Source organism: Lacerta agilis, chromosome 14 (assembly GCF_009819535.1).
Source record: "Lacerta agilis isolate rLacAgi1 chromosome 14, rLacAgi1.pri, whole genome shotgun sequence".
Lineage (NCBI taxonomy): Eukaryota > Metazoa > Chordata > Lepidosauria > Squamata > Lacertidae > Lacerta > Lacerta agilis.
In genome coordinates, this window is record NC_046325.1 from 24,647,945 (window position 1) to 24,665,133 (window position 17,189).

At 41.5% G+C, this 17,189-nt stretch overlaps 3 protein-coding genes across 3 annotated transcripts; all 3 read right to left on the reverse strand.

Annotated features, from left to right (window-relative positions):
• Window positions 1-4,035: 4,035 nt before the first annotated feature.
• On the reverse strand, window positions 4,036-6,260 carry LOC117057920 (olfactory receptor 1-like). The gene is made up of 2 exons (XM_033168763.1): window positions 6,188-6,260; window positions 4,036-5,103 (listed from the first exon to the last, which is right to left on the reverse strand). The coding sequence occupies exon 2, from the start codon at window positions 5,071-5,073 to the stop codon at window positions 4,036-4,038; it is 1,038 nt and encodes a 345-aa protein (XP_033024654.1). The 5' UTR covers window positions 5,074-5,103; window positions 6,188-6,260.
• A 2,013-nt stretch (window positions 6,261-8,273) lies between these two features.
• On the reverse strand, window positions 8,274-9,224 carry LOC117057921 (olfactory receptor 1361-like). Its single transcript, XM_033168765.1, has one exon. It carries the CDS (start codon window positions 9,222-9,224, stop codon window positions 8,274-8,276), a length of 951 nt encoding a protein of 316 aa, XP_033024656.1.
• A 5,611-nt stretch (window positions 9,225-14,835) lies between these two features.
• LOC117057922 (olfactory receptor 11A1-like) lies at window positions 14,836-15,789 on the reverse strand. The gene has a single exon (XM_033168766.1). The coding sequence runs from the start codon at window positions 15,787-15,789 to the stop codon at window positions 14,836-14,838; it is 954 nt and encodes a 317-aa protein (XP_033024657.1).
• Between the last annotated feature and the right edge of the window lie 1,400 nt (window positions 15,790-17,189).

Below are 17,189 nucleotides of genomic sequence, written 5' to 3' on the forward strand. Positions count from 1 at the left end.
TTGAAAGAGGTCAAGAATAGAAGCATACGGATTTAATTCTTACCTGCACTCAGCTCCTGTTTCCTCAAATAATTTCCCAAGATTTAACACCAGTAGCAGAGGATTTCTCTAAATCTGCGATGAAAAACAATGAGCTGCAGCTCTATTGTTCCTATTGTAAAATGAGTGTTTCTGAAACAGTTTCTTGCAGAAGCTTCAAAGGGGTAAGAAGTTGAACTTGCATCTGAATTCTTGTCTGTGTGAATAACTTTTATGATGTACACAACCTTCTAATCCTAAATGGAGACTCCCATATTAATTATTTCATGGAGCATCTACCTCATTTGAGGAAAGTATAATCTGTGGCATCTGTAAATTGTTTCAGCCACACTAAAACATTTCCAAGCTCACAGTGTTGGCTGAAACATATTCGTACTCAGAATACAAAGTGGGCTGCTATTTGTCTATCAACAGAGTTGCAGTTTCCCGATGGGGAGCTCTGTGATCACACAACCAGAATTGTCAGCATTTTTATCATAGAATTCCTCTCAAGTAGCCCTGAATGTATCAGTGGATGGCCCATTTATGCTGTGTGCAGGCAGAGATGACTGCAGAAGCTCTAATGAACATGTGTGGATTTGGCACAGAGCCTATTCCCAAGTACCACAATCCCATTTGAGTTGATTATGCTTCGTTTTGAGTACCTCAAAGCCCCAATGCTGCATCTGAATAGTGTTTCTAATTAAGACTGAGGCAAAAGTCCTTACTTCAAAAGTTTTTGGGGGTGTGGTGAGATTTGAGGGAACCTCAGATAATGGATCAATCATTGGTAAGTTCATTAGTGTGGAGCTTATCACATTTTTGGCTGTGCTGACAGCGCTGGGCATTGTTGTTTACAAAAAGCTTCCTTTTATCTCTTGCTGACATGGGGTGGTGTGGAGCTGGGGTCCACTCTTTCCTCCCTCCAGAATGCCCCACACAGAAACTGTTATTGAGCACCCTGTGGAAGGAGGGGGATGATGACCACCAAAAGGAACTCTGCACTGCCAGCTCATGCAGAAGAGCTAAAGATGAAAAATGAAAGAAAAAAGGGCAATTTCTGCAGCATTCCATTAATCATGCAAATCCTGAGGCCCTTCTCTCAGTTCTGCCCCTCTCACAGGAGAGGACCTTCTCAGTGGCTGCTCCCAGACGTTGGAACTGCCTCCCTAGAGACGCTAGACTGGCTCCTTCCTTGTTGGCCTTCTACCAGCACATGAAGACTTCCCTGTTTGTATGAGTTGAAAGTTTTTGTGTATGTATATAGTTTTAATTTAATCAATGCTTTTTTTAATCATTGCTTTTTTCTATGTTGTTAGCGGTTCTTATTTTTATCTGTAAGCTGCCTTGAGTCCCATCAGGGAAAACGGAAAGGTAGGTAAGGTTTTGAAGTATGAAATCTCACGGACAAAGAATGTGAGAGTATGAGATCATAGGAGCCAACTCCAGGGTGCTGTGGGTGCTTGGGCACCCACAATAATATAATTGTGGGGGCTGGGCACCCTCAAAGCCAATGAAAAAGCTGGCAGGCAGCAGGAATGCTGACTCCGAGAAAAAAGTTCACTCTACCCTCTGCAGCCAGCCAGGGAGGCACCCTTTTCTGGAGGGGGGAGACTCAGACGCAGAGGCAGAGTCTCTCTGTTTCCAAGTCCAAGACCCTCCCCACAGAAAAGGGTGCCTTGCTGGCTGTGGAGAAGCGGAGGAAGAGGAGCTGCCACCACAGGCCACCTCAACACGGATGTGCAACGTCACACACACTAACCTGCACATAGTGCATGAGATGTCACACACACTACATGCAGGCATATGTGTGCGGTGTTGCACACCCATGTTGTGTCAGTGGGCACCCACAATCCTGAGGGCAAGTTGGCACCCCTGTATGAAATTTATATTATTTGCCTATGGTCTTTCACTCTTATACTGAGTGATGTTCCTAGACTTAGCACCAGTAGTAGAGGAGGTCTGTGGAACATGGATGGCTCTGGCCTAAGTGAAAAAAATGGATATCTCTGAAACTGCTTCTTGTAAATGCTGAAAAGAAATGACCTTGAGGAGTTGATTTTCTGAGTGTTAAAAATAAAAATAAAAATGATGGTGCAAGATGCCTTCTGAACCTAAAAAGAATGCCTACATTAATTGCTGTTCCTTGAGAGTAATAAACTGGGTGATGTCTAACTTACTGGTTCTGTAGGGTGGTTGTAGGGGGTTGCCAAATGAGTCAAGACTGTGTCAAAAATGAAGAAGACTTAACTGAGGTCTGTTCATGGGTGTCTAGTAACTTGTAACACTCCCACTAATCATTTATTGTACGGTAGAAAGGCAAATGAGAAGGGTGGGTGAAAAGGGACTTTTGCCTTCCAATAGTCAGTGAAATCTTTAATCTGTTAACAATAGTACAAGGATAAAATGTGGTTGTCAGGAGAAAGGGCATGGCTTTGACTATAAATGCATTTATATGCACACTTCAACACTTGGCACTCGCACGGGCATTTTAGTACACATTACTTTGCTTGAGAAATGCATTACAGAATCTAGAGATGTATGGATTTTGAAGCATGGCTGCATTTCAGTTTGCAACTTGTTTCAGAATGTGCAAATTGGGTAAGTTTGCCTTGGAAAGCAAGCTGAAATGAATTTCTCTGCCTTTTTTGTTGTTGTTGTATAGTCATTTAGTCGTGTCCGACTCTTCGTGACCCCATGGAGCAGAGCACGCCAGGCACTCCTGTCTTCCACTGCCTCCCGCAGTTTTGTCAAACATATTAGTAGCTTCAAGAACACTGTCCAACCATCTTGTCCTCTGCCATCCCCTTCTCCTTGTGCCCTCAATCTTTCCCAACATCAGGGTCTTTTCCAGGGAGTCTTCTCTTCTCATGAGGTGGCCAAAGTACCTACCTATATATCTCACCTGCTGCAGTGCAGAGGAAAATTGTTCTCCTAAACTACTATACCCTAGAAAAACAAGTGATTCTGTGTCACAGACTACCTAATTGAAGAGGAATGGTGGGAGGCTACAGCTGGGACACACACACACACACACACACACACACCAGGAAGCATCAGAGTGGTAAGGCTCTGAGCCAGGGAAATGCTGGTGAGATACAGAAGACAGGTCAGAGGAAGAAGGGGGAGCAGATGGGTTGGAAGCTGAGTAAGCAACAGGTGAGAATGAGAGTGAGGCAGTTGAGTAGGAGAATCAGGCTGAGGCTGTGACGGATCCCCAGCAACCTGCCAGATCCACTATTTCCTTCTCCCCTCCTCTTCTGTCTCTAAGATCAAGGAGGTTATTACATAAAGCAGAACAAAAGGCACAGAGAGCCCCTCCTCAAAGGAGTTTGCAATATTTGGGAAGGCGGCCAGCTGAGGAGGAATCTTAGGAGGAAGAGGGGGGCTCAGATCTTCATTTCTGGCAACTGATTCATCGTGCTAGACCAGCCCACGGAGTTCGCTGATGTGTCTCTCTGAATAAAGACTCAACCTTACTGCTCATCTCTGAGTTTCTGTGCTGAACTGCAGCTGAATCAGCCCTGACATTCTAGCAGCAGCAGAAGGGGAGGGCAAGAGAGGTTCATAATGAATGCAATGGGTGGAACAGTTAAACTCATTTCTCCTCATACTGCAAACTCAAACCAGGTCAGATGTGGTGTCCAATTGGGATTTGTTTGTTTGTTGTTTAACTTTACAGGCCTTCATATTTCCAAGGCATACAATTCATTGACAAGCTATACTGGATATTTTTATCTTAAGCTCCTGGATAGAAGCTCCAGTTTAAATGTGGATGTTGGGGTGATGCCAGGGAGCACAAGGATCTATTCCATTTGTTCATTTACACATATTACTGCCATTCACACAGGGCTAAGCAGTGACGGAGGAAGCAATTGACATGACATTGCTAACCTAAAAGCCATAGAACAAGAGTTGCTCAGAAATGTGAACCGAAAGCAAAAAATTATCCCAACAACATATTTGAGTACACCAAAGGGAGTTCAACAACCAAATGGTGTGGCCACCCAGATGAGCTCAGCAGCTATGCCTCAAAACTTCTGATTGCCTTTTAAGCATTGAGGAAAGGGATGAATTTAGCTGGATCCTTGACAAATTCAGATGACTCCTTACAAAAAATAGCAATCTAGTGCAAATAGTTCTTAGGGCTTTGTGAACATCTTTGTTTCTCAAGCTATAGATGAGGGGATTAATCAAGGGAGTCAGGATGGTGTAGAAAAGGGAGAATACTTTATTGAGATCTCTCAGAGTCGGGGTGCCTGGCAACATGTAGACGATTATTATTGTAGAATAAAAAATGCAAACTACGGTGAGATGAGAGGAGCAGGTCAAAAATGCTTTTTTCCTCCCAATAGCAGATGGGATCTTTAAGATGGTGGCAATGATGCAGATATAGGATATGAGAGTCAGCAGGAATGGGGTGATGGTGTACAGTGCGCACAAGAGGAAGGCAAAGACGTCAATCAGGCTTGTATCACTGCAGGAGAGTTTTTCCATTGGGATCAAGTCACAAAAGTAGTGATCTATGACATTCGGGCCACAGAAGGATATCTGGACCATCAGATAGGCTACAATGCCATTACCCAGCAAAGAACTGATACATGGCCCAGCCATGAGCTTAACACAGAGCTTCCCATGCATGATGGAGGCATAGTGTAAAGGTTTACATATTGCCAGGTAGCGGTCATATGACATTGCTGCCAGGAGATATGTTTCTATAGCTGCAAAGAAGCCAAAGAAAAATAGTTGGGCTATGCAGCCACTAACAGAAATGGTTCTCTCCCCAGTTATCAAATTGCTCAACATTTTGAGCAAGGTAACAGAGCTATAGCAAATCTCCAGGAAAGACAAATTACTCAAGAAGTAGTACATGGGAGTGTGAAGGTGCTGATCAGCCACAACCAGCAAAATGATGAGGACATTCCCTGCTAGCGTCAAGATATAAATCATGAGGAAGAGGGACAAAAGCAAAGGCTGCAGCTCAGGCTGATCCCCATATCCCAAAAGGATGAATTCTTTGACTGCTGTTTGGTTTCTGTCTTCCTTCTTCCACATTGTCTTTATCCAACTGAGGTCAAGGCAGCCCTATAACATAATCAGAGCACTGATTTTAATGCAGAGGTGCACATTGAGAGCGATATCCATGGGTGGAGGGTAGGAATGGCGTGGAAATTTGATTCATTTCACATTCAATGCTAAATTTAACAAATTCACACTTTCTGGTATAATATGAAAATCAACACATAGCCATCCTCACATACTATCCAAATTTTGTGATGTAGTTATCCAAACAGTGTTCACAAATATGCACGTATTATGGGAAAGTGTGGCAAAAAAAATGTAGATTTGTGGAAGTACCATACAAAATTGCATTATATTGCTGGCTAAAATGTGTCTATAAGAAATACACACAAAAATGCAGAACAACCTTCATGAGGATTTTTCTTAAGAAATACAGATTGCTGCAGATATGTGGTAAACTGAATGTGGAAAAATTAGAAGCTGAGAAAACCAAATTAGGAAGATTCTTCCATCCTTAGCAGTGTCCAGTCACTCCTGCTTCCATCCAAATATTGCCCCCCTCCCTCCCCCATGAATGTTGCTCCAATATCAGACAAAGCAAAAAGGAGGGCTTCTGGAGTCATGTTGGAAATGAATCAGGCTAAACTTTGGCTCCAAAGTCCTCCCATTCCCCTGAGGTATAGGTACACAAAATACAAACACATGTACAGGGGTTTGTGTGAAAGAGTGTACACTTGTTAATTTTGTACAGCTCACGTACAAACATGTGTACATGCAGATAAACTGTATGTTTTCCGTTGTTGTCTACACACACACACACACACACACACACACTGTATACTCAATGAATCTGTATCTGTGCTCCCCAACACTCACATCAGAACTCGGAGGAAAGCACATCAGTCCTTGGAACTGGTTTATGTATTTTCCTTACCATTCGGGATGAGAAACTTTATTAAAATAGCTCCCCCGAAGGGGGAACAATGCCATGCACATGATCTTCCACCCAGTATAGAATTGCACCCTAAATTAACAACAGGGGCCACATTCCACTTCTATCTTTTCCCAAATTCTTGGATATTTGTTCATAATGTTAGTCTGGGTTTTGAAAGATGATGAAGATAAAGCGTGCGGATTTAGTACTTACCTTCCCTTATGTATCTGCATTCAGTGATTAGTACCAGGATTAGTACAGGTAGCAGAGAATTTCTCTGAATCTGTGTTGAAAAACAACGAGCTGTAACTTATATGTCTCAGCTGTGAAATGAGTGAAGTGGCTTCTTTCAATAGCTCAAAAGAAGCAAGTCTGGGGACGTGCTTCTGATTTTCTGGTTGTGTAGAAAACATTTATGATGCAACCAACCTTCTAAACCCAAAGGAAATCCTGATATTAATTCCTCCTCGATGAGATTGCAGTCACCTTTTCCCTGCACTCTCAAGTTTGATGCACTTGGGATTTCTGTGTCTTTTCATCTACCTTTAATTCTTAGGCACAAATTGCCTTCTGCTCCTCCTAGCAGTCACTTCTCTCACTTGCATCTCTTTAGCTGCTCCCTTTAAAATTCAGCTACTATGTATTATAGCTGGGCATCAGTTTGTACTATGAGACCAAGGTAGGGCAGGAAGATGAGAAGAAAGGATATTGTTGGTAGCTGGTATGGGAATAGAAGCAGCAAAAAAATACAAATGGAGAGGGTCCTGTATTGGACAGGAAGTTCTGGAGCAGAGAGAGGCTATCATTTTGTATTGTTGTTTAACAATTTTATATCCTGTCTTTCCAGAGAAACACATCCAAGACAAGCAAATGCAAACAATCAATTTTAATAAAAGATATCATAATATAAAAGATAAATATAATATAATATATATATAATATAATATAAAATACCAATTTTATAAAAAGATATAATAATATTAATAAAAAGAATCACATCCATTAGTGCAGCAGCTTGATTTAAAAAAAAATCAATGCCTACAAAGCAAGAATAGCTCATCATACGAATTAGAAACATGGTTGGCTTGTCATTCAAAAAAATAACAACAATGCACACACCATAATGAACCCTAAAAACACATGTCTGTAAAACATCAATATGCAAGAGAAAAGATGGCAGATACTATCACTGAAGCTGATAAACTAGGACAACAACTTGGCAGATCAAATGTTTTGTAGGTAAGAAAAGTCATTATATAACACTGGAAGGCCAAGTAGCAGAGGAAAGAATGAATTTCTCCAAGGAAGGAATTTTAAAGCTTTGACATAACTGAGAAGTCTCTCTGCCATATTCGTGTCCCAGTCCAATGGAACTCAGAAGTTAGTAAGGCATGAAGGAGAGAACATTGGAGGGTATATGGGCCACCTAAGTCAAGGTTGTGTGCCGCATATAGGAAAGAGGTAAGAAGACACACACACACACCAGACTACAGAAGGAAGCTGCAGCAGTGGTTGATAGACCAGGTTGAGAACTCTTATTCTTTTCCTATATACACCTGGGGGTTACCACCTTTTCCTTCTCCTTGAGACGGATGACTTCCCATTCACTTTTATCTAAGTGATCACTGAACCCCAAGTCACAGAACAGCTCAAGAAACTGCAGAATTGCAAATAGCAGGAACGCCAGTTCTTGAAAGAAAATGATCATGACAAAAAACATGGCCTTGTATCCAACATCAGTTTTGAGAAGAAATATATTAAAATTAATGAATATGACAGACTTACATCCATTAATTTCAGTGATCTATTCTGAGTAGAACTTGGTTGGATACAGCCCATTAAAAGACTGCAAAAGATGGGAGTACATATAGACAAACAGGGATATAACTTGAGTGTGCATTTCTGTGATAAATAAAATATTTTTTTTAAAAAAACAACAACACCTAAATAAAACTAACAGCAAACCTAGATCTGATGTTTATTACATAATTTGCAATTGTTGTGTAGTTGATTATTTTTTAACAAATAGCTAGCCAGACAGGAAAATGGAGAGCAGAGGATCAGGAGGATGATGTGAAGGAATCCGAATTTGCTCCTGCACTGATCCTAATTATAATTCTCTCTCTCTCTCTCTCTCTCTCTCTCTCTCTCTCTCTCTCTCTCACACACACACACACACACACACACACACACACACACACACACTATTCACAGTAAGAAGAAAGTTCCAACTGGAGCCAGGTTTCTACATACATGAATACTTTGACTAGCTGATAAACTGGAAAGAAAAGAGTTCAGATCATGCCTTGCAAAAGATGGACAATTTCTTCCAAACTCGTCTTAGGGCTTTGTGAACTTCTTGGTTTCTCAAGCTGTAGATGAGAGGATTGACCAAAGGATTCAAGATGGTATAGAAAATGGAGAAGACTTTATTCAGACCTCTTAGAGTCGGGGAGTCTGGCAACATGTAGACAATGATTAAAGTGCCATAAAATATGCAGACCACAATTAGATGAGAGGAGCAGGTGGAGAAGGCCTTTTTCCTTCCAGTTGTGGATGGGATCTTTAGGATGGTGGCAATGATGCAAACATAGGATATGAGAGTCAATAAGAATGGAGCAACATTGAAATTGAAATTGAAGAAAAGGGCAGTGATTTCAACAATGCTTGTGTCACTGCACGACAGTTTTACAATTGGAATGAAGTCACAAAAGTAATGATCTATGACATTGGGACCACAGAAGGATAGCTGTGCCATCATGATGATCACAATGAAGTTAGCCAGCAAAGAATTAATCCATGTCGCAGCCATGAGCTGAACACAGAACCTTCCATGCATAATGGTGCTGTAGTGTAAAGGTCTACAGATAGCCAGATAGCGGTCATAGGACATTGCTGCCAGGAGATAGGTTTCTATAGCAGCACACAAACCAAAGAAATAAAATTGGGCTATGCACCCACGAACAGAAATGGTTCTCTCTCCAGTTATCAAATTGGCCAACATTTTGGGTAAGATAATCAAGCTGTAGCAAGACTCCATGCCGGATAAATTTCCCAGGAAGAAGTACATGGGAGTGTGAAGTTGCTGATCAGTCACAATGAGCAAAACAATCAGGAGGTTCCCAGTAAGTGACATAATAAAAACAATCAGGAAGAGGACAAAAAGAAGAGGCTGCAGTTCAGGAAGATTCCCAAATCCCAAGAGAATGAATTCTGTGATGGCTGTCTGGTTTTCTTCTCTATCCAACATTGGTCTTGTGTCAAACAAATGAGACATCAACTATAAAATGTGAGCTGAAATACAGACATTTTGATGTAGGAGAACCATGAATTATATTTTGTGCATGCAATTTTCTTGTAAACGCAACAGGGATATCAGTGAAATCCATCAAAAGTGAACAATGAAATGGATTTATTTCAGCCTATTTGATCCCTAGCTTGGTACAGGTGGTTGCTATAAAAAAAATCTATTTTTCTCCAGCAAAAAGTTTTTTGGTTAGTTTGACATGACCCCATTATCCCCCAAACAGATATGTACATTATTTTGAAATTTTTGTTATTTACATATCATTTGATGTATAATAACTGCTTTCCCAAATTCACAACAACCGCTCTCACTTCTTCTCCTATGCTGGGTTCATTGCTTATGTGCTGGCAGAGGCAAGCAATGGGATTGGCTAGTGGTGGCCATTAGCAATTCTAGAGTGAACTAGGAAATATTGTGCCAGTTCAGTTACCCTCCCCCCAAGCTAATCACAAAGATTCTAGGCCGTGTTCCTCCTCTAATTCAGAGAGACTGTTGTGGAGAGGCCCATCCTGTTGGGAAATTCCATTCCACCTTAAGTTGCAGATGTGTGAGATTGTTACATGTGACATGTCTGTTTACATATCAGATTGCTTGGAACTTCCGTTGTGTATAGCTTTTGCTTTTGTGACTCTCTCTTGGAGCAGACAGAGAGATGGCATGTTTTCTTTGTCCTGATCTATGAGTAATAAGTCTGCAGCTTGTTAGTATGTTTCCACAAGCTGCATGCCTATTCTGTTCACACCATTGGCTCTGCAAATATAGTGTGCTCAGACTTTGAAATCTGAGTCGTTGATTTACATCACACCAGAGATTGGTGGATTGTTGTGGCTGGAGGGGCGTGATCTAGCTGGGAGCTAGCCAGCTGGCTTCCTGATCCCCGAAGGATGCTGACACATCCACCCAACAGAATGTGCAGAAGGGGAGCAGTGAGCCATAGAGATAAACAGTTCTGAACTTTGTGTGCAGCAGTTAGTAGGAGGCAGAAGTAACTAGTGGACTTGAAGCAATTGCATTGTCGTTAGGAGTTGATTGGATGGAAGGGGGTAGAGTTTGTGCAGGTGGGACAGCACCACCCCATGTTGCCCTAATGACTAGCATCCATGGCCAGTCCTTCTTGACACCCTCCTTTACCCTTTATTTCTGATTCAAATGTGTGCTTAAACCCTGATGGTGCTATTTGCTTCTGGACCCCTGCACTGCTGCCCAAAAGAAAATGTGACCTTTAGAATGAAAAAGTTTCCCTACTCATGGTCTGGATCAAATGCAATATAACAAAAGCATCATGAATGCAACCAAAAGATATACATTTAGTTTTTATTATGAGTCTGCATTATTCAAGCTCTCAATAGGACAACATGAAATATTTTGCCAAAAATGAGCTCCACTTTTCTAAATTGGGAGGAGAAGGGAGGATTGGATTGAGATATGAAAACATGTTAGTAGATTGCCTTCACGTCAGAGCTAGACTCCATATTTGCTACTGATGTTCATCGAAATATCCTTGAATTAAAGAACTGATGTATCCCAAAGACAAATAAGAGTTTAAAAAACGGCACCACGCTGCAGAGAATAGCAGTGTTTGATAACTTACCTGTAGCAAATCTTTGTTATTTTCAAGGATATCCTAAGTGCCGATAGCATAGAATCATAGAATCATAGAATCATAGAGTTGGACGAGACCACAAGGGCCATCCAGTCCAACCCCCTGCCAAGCATCATTTGTCCAGATTCATGCTAAAAAACTGAAGTCTTCTGAGCTATGAAGAAAGAGTGATCTTGAAACAGCTCCGCATAAGCATTTAAAAGAAATGATCCTGGGAGAGTTGCTGCTGATTAATAACGCAGCTAGCCTCCTAAACCCAAGAGAGGTGCCTACATTACTTCTTTCTCCATTGGATATTATCCATTATACAATAGGGCGGTTCATTAAAACATTTTTTTTTAAATGCCTGCTCCAAAGGTCTTATCTTACTACACTAGGGATTATATACCGTAGCTATATCTGAAATTTCATGCATATCAGTTAATAGTTGTTTACTTGGCCGTTTTCCTATGTCACAAAGGCTGAAATTTCAATTCAGTGGAGCAGGGTCAAGATATTAACTGATATGCATGAAATTTCAGATTTAGCTATATAATCCCTAGTGTAGTAAGATAAGACCTTTGGAGCAGGCATTAAATTTTTTTTTTAAAGCATCACTCATCTCCAGCTAATGCACATGGAAGTCCAGGGAGTCCCATTCACAAACATTATAATATTTTGCTACTACCACATTTCTCCTGGGCAAACATTCAAAATTCCACAGGAACTGGACTACCAGCCTCAAAAGTCAGCAATGGGGGAGGGGGGCACACATGGAAATATAACAGGTTACTGTGTTTCATTTATTTCACAGTCCTAAATATTTTCTCTTGCTTTTTTGTTATTAACTATATAACTTTCCAATGTCGGCGTCCCCCCCCCCCCCCACCTTCCTAATAAGTCTGATTTATTTGGTCTTTTTAAATTGGTTCTCCAATTATCTGGCATGGAAAAGTGAGAATAGTTTGCGTCCAATAGAGCTTGTGTTCAATAATGAGAATAATCATGCTCCATTTACTTCCATTTGGTTGTGAGGTGATTTGGGAGTGGCTATCTTTTTTCCCCACTTGCAAAGTACATAGAGCTGCAGGAGGGATTTGGAAGCGTGACAATCTTTCCCACTTCATGATTTAGCTGTATGTGCTTTTCAGTGATCATGTTAATTCTACTACAGTCGTACCTTGGTTGACAAATACCTTAGCAGTCGAATGTTTTGGCTCCCAAATGCCACAAACCCAGAAGTTAGTGTTCCAGTTCGTGGATGTTCTTTCAGAAGCTGAAGGTCCGGCAGGGAATCTGCAGTTTCCAATTGACTGCAGGAAGCTGGTGATGAGAAGTGACCAAAATGGGTGCCACCCACAGCACTTGCTAAGAAATGTAAGTATACACAAAAGCCTTTAAAGTTTGGGACCCATGCATTATTATTCCCTCTCCTTCTCCCTCTCTCTCTCTCTCTCTCTCTCTCTCTCTCTCTCTCTCTCTCTGGAAAATGATACAGATTGGTCCCAGAGAAATAAGCAAACAAATGGAAAGTGGCAACAGGAGCAAAGAAGAGGAAGTGAGTCAATTCAGAGGGGTGGCGACTACTGAGAGCATCTTACTCAAGGGTCCCCTAAAACCCAGAATCTGTGCTATCCCTAGATGGATACAACATCTGAATATTGACAGAATCAATTTATTGATTCAGTGGTACAGCCTAAGAATCCAGTGTTTTCTGTTGGAGATTAATTCCCCATGTCTACAGTCATGGGATTATTATCTATCACATGACGGTGTATGTTTTCAGTCCACAGTGGGAAGTGACGAAGACAGAATGTTTGTGTTACTGTGTTCCATGAAGTGGGACTGTTGTCTTTTGTCCTTGCTCTTTGCTGTCTGATGCTAGAGGGAGAGGGAGCCATGTTGCAGTGCTCCCTGTGTGTTTATATGTATATAAAAGTAGATTAGACAAAATGCTGAGTTGCTGAGTTCTGTTACACAACTGTGCAAACTCTGCAAGTGTGCTAATGTGTTTTGGCATTAGTCCATAGCTGTCAACCTTCCCTTTTTCCAGGAAATTCCCCTATCAGTACTATATATAGACTATAGTACTGATAGGGGAATTTCCCAGGGGAAACGGGGAAGGTTCACAGCTATGCATTAGTCACTGTGATGTTCAGGCAAAAGAAAGCTTTTGAAGATCCTGAACGATTGCCCAGGAGGGAGGGAACGTGCCAGTTGGGCATGTGTCTCTGCCAGGGTCCTACTCATGTGCAGGAAATCCTGACATCTTCCTCAGAATTCTCATCACTGCCTCACAGAAGAAATGGTCAATACGGTTGGACTTGCAGAAGGGCACATGAAAGGTGTACACTGTGAGGACCACTGATTGGAGGAAACCGCAGACCCATGAAGCAACCGCCATCTCTCTCATGCTCTCTGCCCCATCACCAGCATGTAGTTTGGGGGGTTGCAGATAGCCACATAGCGGTCATAGGTCATGGCAGCCAGAAGAAAGCATTCAGTCACATCAAAGGCGAAAAGGGCATAGTTCTGGGTAGCACAGGCCAGAAGCGAGATTGACTGGGTTTGACTCAAGAAATGGACTAGCAGCTGTGGAACCGTGCTAGAGATGTAGCAAATGTCAATGGCTGCAAGGTTCCGGAGGAAATAGTACATGGGTGTGGCCAACCGGGAGTCAATGCTAGTGATGCCAATGATGAGGCTGTTCCCTGATAGTGTGACCACATAGATGGTCAGAAAAAGTATGAAGAGAAGGATCTGACTATGTGAGACACTTGAGAATCCCAGTAGGATGAAATCCTTAAAAACTGTTCCATTTCCCATGTCTGACATGACTCCAGTGCTATTGGGAAGAGGAGAGAATTTCATTTATTGGTTTATATTCTTGTTAAAATATCAACAAAAACATCAGATCACCATAACCTTTGCAAACACTGCACTCAAGTACAATTTTGAATGGTTGACAAAGTACATAATATGGATAATTACAACAAGGGTTTGTTTGTTTTTGCATTGTCCATTTGGAGACATTTTGAGGATTAGAATTTATACTGTAAACTCGTGCCTTTCAAAAGAGAAAGAATATTATGGTGACTCATTAGCACTTCTTCTAAAACTACATTGGAGAAAAGCCAGTGTTGTAGAGTGGTTACAGCAGACCACCATGACCTGGTTCCATGAAGAGGATTGGGACTGCAATTCCCATCTGCCCCAGCCAACACAGTGCTCCAATTGGAGAGGGTTTAGAGCATGATGCTTAGGCTGCGGATACCTGGATTTAAATTTGCACTCAATCCTAAAGTTCAGCAGGGGGACCTCACAGAACAAAGGAAAAAAGCTGCATGGGTGATTTGTATAGCTGATTGGGAACTGTTACACTTTTCCTAAGTGCCTGGAAGTCTGCACCTTTTTTTCTTCTAGCGACTAGTGGCTTCCCATATGCTGTTATCTAAGTGTGACACTTACCCCAAGTCACACAGCAGCTCATGAAACTGCATAAATGGAAGGCCAGTTCTTGGAGGGAAATGGTTAAGACAAAAGTTATTGGCTTCTCTCAATCAGTTCTAATCAGACTCCATGGAAAGTATTAATATGACTAAGTGAAGTCCAATAATTTCTATGGTTCTGCTCTGAGCAGAACTGCATCTAACTGATTCAGCACATGAAGAAGACCAGAAAATATGGTGGGACACAACCAACCCAATCTTCCCTGTGCTTTCAATCCTTGGGAGTTGCAATTATGCCACCCCACCCTGGGCAAACCTGGGGACCATCACCATACCTCAATTCTATTCCTGAATTTGTTCTGGGGCATAATTTATGTTTAATCATGGTTTAAAAAACACCAATTCTAATTATACACCCCCTAACATTCACAGTGAAAGGAAAGATCCCAGTGGACCCAGGGTTTTGCAGACATGGATACTTGAACTACCTGATAAACTTAATGACAGTAGAAGAGTCAAATCACTAATTTGAAGAAGAAATTGCCAGTTTCTTCCAAATTCGTCTTAGGGCTCTGTGAACTTCTTGGTTTCTCAAGCTGTAGATGAGAGGATTGACCAAAGGAGTCAAGATGGTATAGAAAATGGAGAAGACTTTATTCAGACCTCTTAGAGTCGGGGAGTCTGGCAACATGTAGACAATGATTAAAGTGCCATAAAATATGCAGACCACAATTAGATGAGAGGAGCACGTAGAGAAGGCCTTTTTCCTTCCAGTGGTGGATGGGATCCTTAGGATGGTAGCAATGATGCATACATAGGATGTGAGAGTCAATAAGAATGGAGCAACAGTAAAAATGAAATTAAAGAAAAAGGTAGTGATTTCAACCATGCTTGTGTCACTACAGGACAGTTTTACAATTGGGATGAAGTCACAAAAGTAATGATCTATGACATTGGGACCACAGAAGGATAGCTGAGCCATCATGATGATAACAATGAAGTTAGCCAGCAAAGAATTAATCCATGTCGCAGCCATGAGCTGAACACAGAACCTTCCATGCATAATGGTGCTGTAGTGTAAAGGTCTACAGATAGCCAGATAGCGGTCATAGGACATTGCTGCCAGGAGATAGGTTTCTATACCAGCACACGAACCAAAGAAATAAAATTGGGCTGTGCACCCACAAACAGAAATGGTTCTCTCTCCAGTTATCAAATTGGCCAACATTTTGGGTAAGATAATCAAGCTGTAGCAAGTCTCCATGCCGGATAAATTTCCCAGGAAGAAGTACATGGGAGTGTGAAGTTGCTGATCAGCCACAATGAGCAAAACAATCAGGAGGTTCCCAGTTAGTGACATAATAAAAACAATCAGGAAGAGGACAAAAAGAAGAGGCTGCAGTTCAGGGAGATTCCCAAATCCCAAGAGAATGAATTCTGTGATAGCTGTCTGGTTTTCTTCTTCTCTATCCAACATTGGTCTTGTGTCAAACAAATGTGACATCAACTATAAAATGTGAGCTGAAATACAGACATTTTGATGTAGGAGAACCATGAATTATATTTTGTGCATGCAATTTTCTTGTAAACGCAACAGGGATATCAGTGAAATCCATCAAAAGTGAACAATGAAATGGATTTATTTCAGTCTGTTTGATCCCTAGCTTGGTACAGGTGGTTGCTATAAATGTTTTTTTTTTCTTTCCTATTTTTCTCCAGCAAAAAGTTTTTTGGTTAGTTTGACATGACCCCATTACCCCCAAATAGATATGTACATTATTTTGAAATGTTTGTTATTTACATATCATTTGATGTATAATAACTGCTTTCCCAAATTCATAACAACCGCTCTCGCTTCTTCTCCTATGGTGAGTTCATTGCTTATATGCTGGCAGAGGCAAGCAATGGGATGAATGAACTAGGAAATGTTGTGCCTGTTCATTTACCCTCTCCCCAAGCTTATCACAAAGATTCTAGGCAGTGTTGCTCCTCTACCTCAGAGAGTCTGTTGTGGAGAGCAACACCCATCCTGTTGGGAAATTCCATTCCACCTTAAGTTGCAGACGTTTGAGATTGTTACATGTCCTATGTCTGTTTACATACCAGCAAAGATTGCTGGGAACTTCCATTGTGTATAGCTTTTGCTTTTGTGACTCTCTCTCATAGCAGAAAGAGAGAGATGACATGTTTTCTGTGTCATGATCTATGAGTAATAAATCCATAGCTTATTAGTATGTTTCCACAAGCATCACGCCTATTCTGTTGGCGCCATTGGCTATGCAAATATAGTGTGCTCAGGCTTTAAAGTCTGAGTCACTGATTTATGTTTCACGAGAGATCGGGCTGGAAGGGCATGATCCAACTGAGGGCTAGCCAGCTGGCTTCCCGACCCCCGAAGGATGCTGACACATTCACCCTGCAGAATGTGCAGAGGGAGAGCTGTGAGCCATAGAGATAAACAGTTCTGAACTTTGTGTGCAGCAGTTAGCAGGAGGCAAAAGCAGATAGTGGACTTGAAGCAATTGCATTGTCCTTAGGAGTTGATGGGATGGAAGGGGGGAGAGTTTGTGCAGGTGGGACAGCACCACCCCATGTTGCCCTAATGACTAGCATCCATGGTCAGTCCTTCTTGACACCCCCTTTACCCTTTCTTTCTTATTCAAATGTGTGGTCCTTTTTGCTTCTGGACCCCTGCATTGTTGCCCAAAATAAAATGTGACCTTAAGAATGAAAAAGTTTCCCTACTCCTGGTCTGGATCAAATCCAATATAACAAAAGCATCATGAATGCAACCAAAAGATATACATTTAGTTTTTATTATGAGTCTTCATTATTCAAGCTCTCAATAGGACAACATGAAATATTTTGCCAAAAATA